At 30.6% G+C, this 11,235-nt stretch overlaps 1 protein-coding gene across 1 annotated transcript in view; it reads right to left on the reverse strand.

Annotated features, from left to right (window-relative positions):
* The window catches only part of LOC105626662 (homeobox protein orthopedia-like), a 44,722-nt gene that overhangs the window by 2,762 nt on the left and 30,725 nt on the right, over positions 1-11,235 (reverse strand). Inside the window, exons 4-5 of the mRNA XM_012207956.1 lie at positions 7,490-7,664; positions 5,806-5,970 (exon numbers count right to left, since the gene is read on the reverse strand). Of these exons, the coding sequence (XP_012063346.1) occupies positions 5,806-5,970; positions 7,490-7,664 (340 nt within the window). The remainder of the gene's footprint in view (positions 1-5,805; positions 5,971-7,489; positions 7,665-11,235) is intronic.

Below are 11,235 nucleotides of genomic sequence, written 5' to 3' on the forward strand. Positions count from 1 at the left end.
GTGTGTGTGTGTGTGTGTGTGTGTGTGTGTGTGTGTGTGTGTGTGTGTGTGTGTGTGTGTGTGTGTGTGTGTGTGTGTATAGTTGTATTTAAAAATAAATAGTTGACTTCAAAAATAACTATAAACTCACATAGAGAAGTAAAGCTTTCTATTGCTAAGAAAAATGATTGACTCAGTTCGCTTTTTTTCCTTTTAAATAAAGATTATCTTTAACAACAAGTTTCTTTTTTTCTTAATAGCTTTAAAATATGTTACGAGTTTTAAAAGAAAGTAAGAGAGAGAGAGAGAGAGAGAAGAGAGGGAGAATGAAAAGAGAAAGAAATATTATGTACTCAATGTATGTTACTCAAAGAATTTCTTTCCTTCTGAAAAATATTATAATTTTATCAAAGAAGTAACTTTATATAATAAGAAAATCGAAACTTACAAAAAAATATTTCGTCTTCGTGAAAACTAGTACTCTTTTTAAAATTATAATAAACTATTATAATCTTATAAATAGTATAAATTTTACAATAGTTTTATATTTATTATCTGATTTTGACTCTAATATTGATCTATCTTCATTGTTTTAAATCCAAATTTATTTTAATTTAAGAGGATTCTAAAGACAATTAGTCATATTAAAAATAGCACTTACACGCAGACGATTTGTCATTGATCATTACTACATATCAATATCTCATTCATGCACATACATAAATTTTCGTATAACAATTACTTTTAATTGATGTTTAAATCCAATTTTAAGAACTTCATAATGTTTCTTCGTGCAAACTATTAATTTGTGGACTATAATTTCGTAAGTGCAGATTACACAATTTTTATATGAAGTAAATGTTGTCACAACGTGACAGCTCTGGAATGCCATATTGGACTAAGAAATGGTAAAGAAGATTTCAATTTCGAAATTTTTCTCAGTATAGACTCTACCTCACAGTATTAATGTGTATACTTTAATCTTGGAAAAGAATTTTTAAACCAATAAGAGAGAAAAAAAGTAACCGTTATACAAAAATTACATGGTTTAAGTAATACAGACGACTTTAGGATCCTTTTAATTGTCTCTTTAATTGAAGTATTAAACTTAATAAGATTTAGAAATATCTTAAATTTTGATGCTTGTGCTAAATTTATACGATAGAATATCAATAAAAGGCAATGACTCAAACATGTTATAGTGTAATACAAATTCTGATTCATCTATTACAATATCATTTAAAGTCCCAAAGTTTTGATTTTCACAGAATCGTCCTTAATGGATACTTTTTTGAAAACTGAAATATTTGAGACTCTAAATATAAAATTGTAATAGATAAATCGAAATTGTTACACTAATGCGTTTGATTCATTGTTCTTCATCGACATCTATTTGAAATTTTTAAGTTTTTGGAGATTTTAGATAATATGATAGATTTACGGATATAAATTTTTGAAGTATTATATTTGAAACAAATAATTAGTATTTGAGAATAACTATACAGAATGTATTTTTCTGTGTCTATAATTACGTTAAATTATGGTAATTGCATTCATTTTTTTCTCAGTGTATCTTTAGTGACTTTGTAAATATATGTTTCCTGACAGTTTGTAATGATTGCTAAGCGATAAATATAATTTTTTTATAAATAGTAAATAACAAAGAACAAATATTTATTATGATACAGTCAATCACGAATCCATTACCGCGGACGAGGCAGTACATCCCCGAAAGAGTCAGGTAGAAAAGAGGTAATTTACAGATGCGGCATTACAGGTGCAGGAGAGCGAACGTTTCGTTTCTCCGCTGTAGAAGATATTAATACAGTAGACTGACAAAGCGTGTGGGGTGCGCTACTGGCCGTCGTAAAGTCGTTTCCGCCTCCTCGCGCGCTACGCTGGTGGGCTCAAAAGACAACGGCGGGAAAAAAGGGCTTTTTTTATGACGGTATTGTGTCGGACACAAATTTGCAGAGGACTATGGCAGCGGCCGCTTTTGAAAAGCCATTCGGAAGAATGGACATCTAATGGCGACGATGTACATGATTTTATGACTATTGTCGGCTGACGCGCGCAGTAGATTCGTGCTGCCGAAGAGTGGTGTCCACCGCGATTCACCGCGCACAATCAATGAAGTTTGATTCTATGGATACACCAAACGAACGACCGAGCCGAAGGCAAATGAAACTAAACGTGCGATACATACGCAATTTGGCACATGTATTTCTATTTTTCAGAGTAAATACAGAGATCATCGGAGTGCGTATCTCACTAAAATTTGAACTGTTGCACGAGTTATCAGCCGATTTTTATTCTCGAATAAGGGCGTTGTGACTCGTGCACCATTCACGATAGCGCGAGTTGAAAATCGAGCGTTTTGAAACCCGATAATTTACGTATTACCGAGATTTGTTTGCGCCAGTCTGGCATGGTTCGCCACGAGAGAGTGAGTGAGTGAATGAGTGAATAAGTGAATGAGTGAGTGAGTGAGAGAGAGAGAGAGAGAGAGAGAGAGAGAGAGAGGTCAAATGAAATTTCTCTGATTAACTAGGAACCACACCACGCCGCGTTGTTGGCTTACATTGCGGTGCTAATCATTCATTGGTAACCGAAAAATAACGCTCTAGTCTAAAAGCTATTTGCTCTAAGTATTATCCGGATAAAAGCATATAGCTGAGACTGCGGATTCACTTTAAAGCCGCGTTCGTACGCACACCAATGTGTTCATAGGACGTCAATTTTTTTTTCTTCTCGAGTGATAACGCTTGATAATTAGCATCATGCAAATGTTATGCGTGTATGCATATGCATATATCAATGTATGACTGCACCTTGCGAAATTATGTTACGCCGGATTTTTATCGTAAGGACTTTAGAAAAGTAAGATGTTAAATTCTATAATCTTTGTATCAAATATATTAACCAATAATATTGCGTTACAAGGTTCCTTTTTCTCAACATCTGAATATTTTTTTACAAAGTAACAGTATAGATTCCCTTTCATTGTTTATGTTTGTATACAATTTTAAATGACATATTCAAATAATAACATTTATTTGCAATATTTAATGTCAAAAAATTATAATGAATTACGAGTTTTTTGTTTCTTGAATGATAATTCTTCTATATTTTTAATGTGTTAAAAAAATAGATTACACGAGCGATAGTATATTAAATAGTAAATTAGATAGTAAATTAAATTACGAATTTGCGTTATTACATAAGAAATTCAAAGTGGAGTTTCTAAAAATTGAAGAGTGATGAAATTTTTGATAAGCATATCCTTTTTCAATGTATAAAACTTTACAAGAAACACTTATAATTCGTTCAGAAACAAAGTTATTTAAGATTTGTTATTCAATACAATTAATACATCCGATATTTTAAAAAAAGAATTTCAGTTCAGTAACATAATTACCGTTGGAAAATTGGCACATTTTATATCAATTTCAATATCTTGCCTTTTACCTATCGTATGAATGACCTCCTATTTGTTGAAAGATTTTGATAAGCTCGTAAACAGAATTCGTAATCGAATTAATTAGATCCATTTTCAGGATTGATAATCTGTATTATCACATAACAAATACCAATACGAATAAATCTATTTAACATGCATTTTGTGAAAACAGCGTTCACTTACAGCATCTTTCTTTAAATATGGTTTTTTTGTTAAAAAACAAAAAAAGTGAAAAAGTAAAAAAAAATATTCCGTGGGACACAGCGATGAGATTTTTTTATTATTAGTTTTCTTATTACCAATATCTCGCAAATTCATTATTCCATACAATTTAAGCGCTAAAGTCTGATTTATCTAAAAAAGATTGCCAGATTATCATTCAAAGTTCTGATTTGCGCTTTAATCCTCCGTAAACATTCCGAATTTGGACAATAAATAACGCTTTAACGAACATAGATCTTATTCTATGTTTAATAGTATTACACCGCAAAGTAATAACAATAATTACTGTCTCAGAATCTTTGAATCTTAATTCATTAGTATTAAAATTCATTCCAGGGAGATTATTGAAAAGTACATCATGAAAAGTACTTCACAAAAGGCACATGCGTTTTGAATGAAATCTTGTTTTCACACTATAATATGAAATCTTGTGGAAGTTACAGTCGAGATGCGCTGAATAGCAATTTCCGTGAAAGAAGAAATTTCACACGCGATTTATCCCCTTGAGTATAATATCTTTGAGGATACAAGGTCCCCGGGTGAGGTGAAGCGTAACTCAACCAAGACAGGTTGCATCGAGATGTTATGGTAAATATACAGCGAAAGATCTCGCACCTAGGTGTGAGATCGGGCTTGAAGTTTGCCTGCGTAAACAGACGAGAGGACGGGGTTTATGTTTCTGTCTCAAATTCCTTACGTGCAGGCGCATAACCCCTTCGAACCTTAATGCACCGTAACGTTTAACGACTTCGTCAAAGAGACTTCCATGACACTGTTTGCACATCGTCTTTTAGAGGACCACGGTACCAAAAGTTTGGCAAGACGATTATCAGCACTCGTATAAGCGGTCGGGTTGACGGGAACGTTAAGATTCTCCTGGGTGTGCCTATTCGCATTCGCACATGTGTCGCCAACTCAGCACCGATCCACGCTACTTGAATAAGCAACGATGAAAAATGTCGGAACATTGCAAAACGTTACGTTCGCTCTGTGATCGTAAAATGCTTTTCACGTCTAAACAATCTCTCTATTCTGAAATTTACTTTTGAAAGGGCCGTAAACGGCGAAAAACACAATAGAGATACAATGATCAAATTGATATTAAGAATGTCTCTTAAACAAGACATATTATACCTCCGCAAGAAAAGTAGACACAAGTAAAAAATATAAAATTGTTCTGAAAAGAGGAAAGAAAAAATGTTAAAACTAATTTTTATGATATTAGTACTTTAAAACTGATTATTTATGGCAGTTAAATTCATAATGTTAAGTTATATCTTGCAATTTAAATTATTTTTAATTTGTTTATTTTTATAGGTCGTTACTATTTCTACTCAATATGTTGTTAATTTTATTAAAACATGACGTTTAATAATTTAAGAAAATATATTAAATTTAACTCACTTCAGTTTATTATTTACTAAGCATATACATTTATATAGATGTTATTAATTATAAAACTGAGCAATTCAATTATAGAAATAGATTGATTTACATTTTTGACATGGAAGCAAGCATGGAAATTAATAACAGTAAAATGTTATTTAAAGGTAACAGTAAAATGTTACTTAAAAGTTATCATTGATTTTTTTAATATCTTTAATAATATTTGTATTGTAATTTGTATTGTAAAAAGAATTGATACTGCAGTTTAGAATGGGAATCAATCGCATCTTTGCAAAAAAGTGATCACAAGTCGAAATTTTTCAGATTTTGTTTTATTGGAAAATAAAAATAATTTTTGAGATGTGTATAACATAATATTATAACAAAATGAATATTTCAAGTTTCAAAAGTAATATTAATTTTATAATGTTATGTTATACATACCTCTAAAAACTATTTTTATTTTAATTTATATTATTTTTTTGATTTTTTAAAATTCTTATCTATTTTGAATTCAACGTGTATCATTTTTCCTAATAAAAATTGATGAATTTAAAATCCAAGCATAAAACAAAATCTGAAAAATTTGTGATCACTTTTTTGTAAAAATACGATTGATTCCCATTTTAAACTGCAGAGTATCAATTCTTTTTACAATAATTATAATAGATGAAAGTATATTTTGCCAAATCATGTTTTCATCGGGTATTTACTATAATAAATTCCTGTACTTCTCGCTAATGCTCGCGGTAACTTACTGATAGAATTGAGTCCGTAGTTGGTGTGGTAGACGGATTGCGATGGACTGTTGATCGGCAGTCCAGAGTTGCCGAGACTAAGGCTAGAACCTAAACTTCCCGTGCTTTGTTGACCGAGCTGCCCAAAACCACTCATCGTCATGCCGCTTTGTAATTGTCCAAGACCTATGGAGCAGAGGAGCGCAATTAAATAATCAGCACAAGGGACAATTAATGCATGGTTACGTGACGCGAGGGGCTCGCAAAGAAACGAAAAGAATCGGTTAGTTATCGGTGTCATTGTCAGTACAACCGTCGGTGAACAACCGTAGCACCGATAATACGCAGTAAGTAATTTCAGCTGTCTCAGCCAGTGGACGGGCAAAATTAAATTAGGAGGCAAGCATCGTCGAGACTTCGTCTATGAGAATTGGTGTTTCCTTCTCATGTTGCTTCTTCTCCTGTTAATGCGTGAACGAGATGCTAATCATATCGCGCTTTAACTGACATGACGAATCATGTGCAATTTGCATAGACGTGGATAATATGCTTCGATTAAATCGTGAACGAAATGTGCTTACATCTTTCAGCATTTCTTTGTTATACTTGCGTTCTAATCTTGGAGTTACTTTATCTTTTAAAATAATATTAATTTTGTAATATATGTATATATTTATATATATGTGTATATAAAATGAAAACATTTGTGAACCAAGTAAATTAAAAATCTAAAAGTTTAGATTAAATACGGTTAAAATATATTGTACATTAAATTACCACTAAAAAATAACTACGAATTTCAAATACGACATTAAATATTTTGAGAAATGTTTAAAGTCGACGGTTTCATTGAATTATACATTAAATTATGTAAAGTAACTACGAATTTCGTTTACATCGTTAATATTTTGAAAAATATTTCATTGGTTTCATTGATCACTAACATAAAAGAATAAAATTTCTTGACGCTTGAACATAATTATTCATTTATACAACATTTAAATATTCACACTCTTTCAAAACTATTTGCTTTTGCAAAAATGAAAGAGATGATTGCAAAAGTGTAATATCGACTTTACTTAATTTCTTTTTCTCTTCTCATTGTCAGTCTTCTATGAATTATCAAAATAGATATTGTGTAAGTATTTCGTAAGACAGCGGATCAATTTAAGATGTCTAATTAGAACGTTAATGAGAAATCAGAAAAATATGCAAGCAAACTAAAATATTACATTTTTTCTCCATACATTTGGTACTAATTTAATGCATTATTTATAATTTTGGATTTATAAAATAAAGCAAATAAAATGAAAAAAGAATAATACTATGAAAAATAAATGGTGTAAATATAAAAAGTATTTAACTAACATAGTTAGCAATCTACTGACATTACAATATATATATATTATATACATTATGGAATATCATGGATACTTTATTAAGTGATGTGACATACGAAATTGATAGCTGCTACGGAAATAACTGTCGAAGAAAACAGTTTTTTAAAGCATTTCAGGAAATTCTGGTATAAATCATTTTTAAACATACACGGTGATAAATATCAAGTCCTTGTGAGTAATAATGCAGGCGATCGAAAGAGCGTTTCCTGTCCTGGCCAACGTAAGCAGATAGATAATTCTTTCTTTCTTTTTTTTATCTTGTGTTTCTTGATTACGGTTAGTGATAAAAGCTATTCATATCTGACCTGTCCCCATTCCCCATCTGTCCGCAGGAGTATGAAACATTCCGGTGCACAAGTCGGAGGTCATCGGTCCGAAGGGAGGCAAGCCGTGCGACGGTAGCAGCGATCCCGAGGACCGGAACACGTTGGTTGTCTTCTTACGCTTCTTCCACTTCGCTCGTCGGTTTTGAAACCATACCTATAGACATACACAGACAAGAACTTGTTATTAACAATCCGTTGAAAAAAGTATAACAATTCTTAAAACTTTAAAATAACGTGGAAACGTTTCAATCTTTTTCAATTTGCGACATAATAAATAACGAGTCAAATTTCTCAAGATACACATCATTCCATTCATATAATGTTAAAATTATATCCAATTTAAGTTATTTTTAACCGTTCTATAAGTCATTACTGCTCTTACTCAATATTAACTTAACTCAAAAATAATGGAATATTAAACAACCAATAATTTAAGATATGTATTAAATTTGACTCACACACAAATTTAGTTTATTATTTACTAAATGCATACGTTAATATAGATATTTTTTTCAATCAACTATAGAAATAGATTAATTTACGTTTTGACTTGGAAATTAAAAATAACAAAACATTATTTCACTCAAGGGATTAGATTATCATTATGATCCCTTGATATATAACAAAATATATAACAATGTACCTAACAGAACATCATTAGGTGTATAAGCTTCAGCGCTTAGCATAGATCTTTCATCAAATATTGCTATACATGCAGGAATAAAAAGTAAAGTTCTAAAATTTTCATTTTTTATTTTATCGTTTTAAAAGTAATTTTATTGCAATCGTTTTGATTAAAACAATAGTAAATACAATAGTAAATACAATATAATTTAGACAATTTTCACAATTTTTAAAACATTTATTATTTTAGCCTTACTCATTTTTTTATTTATTTCTAAATTTTTTTACTTCTTTTTTTTTAATTTTTGCTGCAAATTTGGAGACTTTTTGTAGTATATCAATGTGCCATGGCACATTAATTAAAAAATATCTTATTCTAAAAACAAATAACAAATTATTTTTTGAATACATTCGTTCATATAATAATATTTCTTATATTTTCATCAACGATACTCTTTATTTTTTTTAAACTAATTAGAAAATTTAATAAGTCTCATTGAGTATATAAGAAAGTTATTGAGTTAACTATTATTCTTTCTACACAATATTTTTGTTTCTGACGTGATCGAAAATCGCATATCCGACCATTTCTTTGCCCGCCCTCTCCCCCGCGATAAAATTTTTTTTTCTCAGCAGGACGCAACCAAATCCAACCATTGCGACGGTAAGATGTCCCTCGGTGTTACGACAATATCTTCGACCCCACCGCGGGTAGCTATTAGCCGACGTTATGAGCTGTTGATTCTGGCCACGTAGTGGCCCCCTAAGCTGCCGGGGTCCCGGGGACTTGATTTATTGATATCGCATGCAAAGCCCGCCTCTGTGTTCTCCGATATACCTACCCTCGCCCTATCTCGCTACCACCACCATTGCGTCAGTATCAACGTACCACGGTACCATCACCACTACTACTATTGCACCAATCTCTCTCTCACTCTCTCCCGCTTCTATCCTTCACCGCAGACTATAGTCCCTTTTCTGGCTCGGTAGCTCGCACTATAGCCATCTCATATGTGCCTATAAATTAGTACTTTAGCATTAGAGCGCGAGATGCGCGCTTGCGCCACCATACGCACCCGTACATACTATACCACACACATACACACAAACACACACACACACACACACACACACAAACAGCGAGACACACACACATACACAGAGAGAGAAGAGTAACACAGCAAAGACCGAGAGGGGTGGTGGTACGAGGGGTAGGTACACCCTGCGCTAACATACGAGGATTATACGAATCTAATTGGATATATGGGATTTACACGCTCCAGTATATATATCTCAGATATTGCAACGAAGCGTTGCATTCTTATACTCAAAGATCCGTTAATATCTAGCGCAAGATTTCGGATCGATTCAAGACAAGATGATTAATATCTTTAATTTCGTTTAATCATGTGCTGTCGCTTGAAGACATTATCATTTCAATTTATTAAATTTTTTGCATATATTCTATAGTTTCATAGCTGTTGATGTCTTCATCAGTGAAGCGATTGCTATTTTAAAAATTTTTGTCGGATTACGATAATGCACGTATAACAACTTCTGTAGTATTGTAATAAACGACTATGTAAAATTTAGTAATTACTGATAATCTTAAATAATTCGATGTAAAGTCTATTTATCTTTATTTCTAATCCTTTCTTATATACTGACTTATCTCTCTTAATTTTTAATTGAATACGAACAATGATGTCATTTTTGGTTAAATTAACGTTTATCGTTCCGTGATATTTGTCGAAGGCTCGTAACAGCTGGCGGGTCTCTTGACTCTCAAGGATGGACGCTCGTGACGAGAGAATGGCATTAGAGCTGGGTGGTGTTAAGTGCATTGGGACCGAATCAGCGTCTATATATCAGTCAATGGCGTAGAATCGAATGCTCTCCTCCATCTCCATAAAATTCACTACATCCTTATAAAGGCGGATATGTCTATGATTTCGCATATGTGAATGCACATTTCTCTTTGCTGATATCACATTTGTAACTTCAGATGCAAATATGCGATGATCAAAAAAATTTGTAAAATTTTTAAATATTTAGATATTTATGCATAATTATAAAATTCAATATAATTTAACGTATTTATCTAATATACGTATTTATATATTATTCAAATTATCATTTTACAAAATTTTACTGACACAAATATTTAACAAATAAATATTAGACTAATTCAAAGCGTAATTAAAATTCAAAACTTACATTTACTAATTGCCATAGTATATTAGCAGTACAGTTTTCAATTCTTTATACATTTTAAAATATGTCTTCATTTTACAATAAAAAATGTTTTAATATATTTTTTAAATTTATTTTGATTTATTTACTATTAAATCTTTTTATTTATATATTAGAATGTGTGTATATCTTTGTTCCTAAATAAATAGATCAAATAGATTAAATGTATGAATATAAATATAAACATATTTGATATTCAAATAAAGCATATTTATCAATTTATATTCAAAATGTCTAAGACAATTAGAATTTCTTATTTTTAAGTGTTTTCATGCTCTGATTTGAGCTTTGTTTTTCATCCTTTAATAAACATTTTTCTTAGAATTCTTTATATAATTTTTTAGAATTTTTATGTGAATTTAGAATTTATGCACAATTATATAATTTTTTAGCAAAATTCTCAGATTTTTATATACAAATAGAAATATTTTTTAAAGTTATTATATTATATTATATACTGAGAAAGTCTATATCTATTCTAAAGTTTTTCATATACGAAAATTTTGAAATGTTGTAAGATTTTTAACATTAAGATCTCTTAAATACAATGAGAATAACACTGTTAAATTCATAATGTCAAATTATGTATATTCATTCGAGTTATTTTTAATCATTTCTATAAGTCACCACTGCTTCTATATGTCGTTAATTTTACTAAAACAATTTAATTCAAGAAATGTATGGTCAAATTTAGTTTATTATTTACTATGCAACATATGCATACATATGCCTATATAATATAATATAGATATTGTTTACTTTGAAATTAATAATTACATAAATAAATAAGATTTATATTTTGATATATATATATATATATATATATATATATATATATATATAGTAAA

The sequence above is a fragment of the Atta cephalotes genome (assembly GCF_000143395.1).
Source record: "Atta cephalotes unplaced genomic scaffold scaffold00006, whole genome shotgun sequence".
In the NCBI taxonomy this organism is placed as follows: Eukaryota; Metazoa; Arthropoda; class Insecta; order Hymenoptera; family Formicidae; genus Atta; species Atta cephalotes.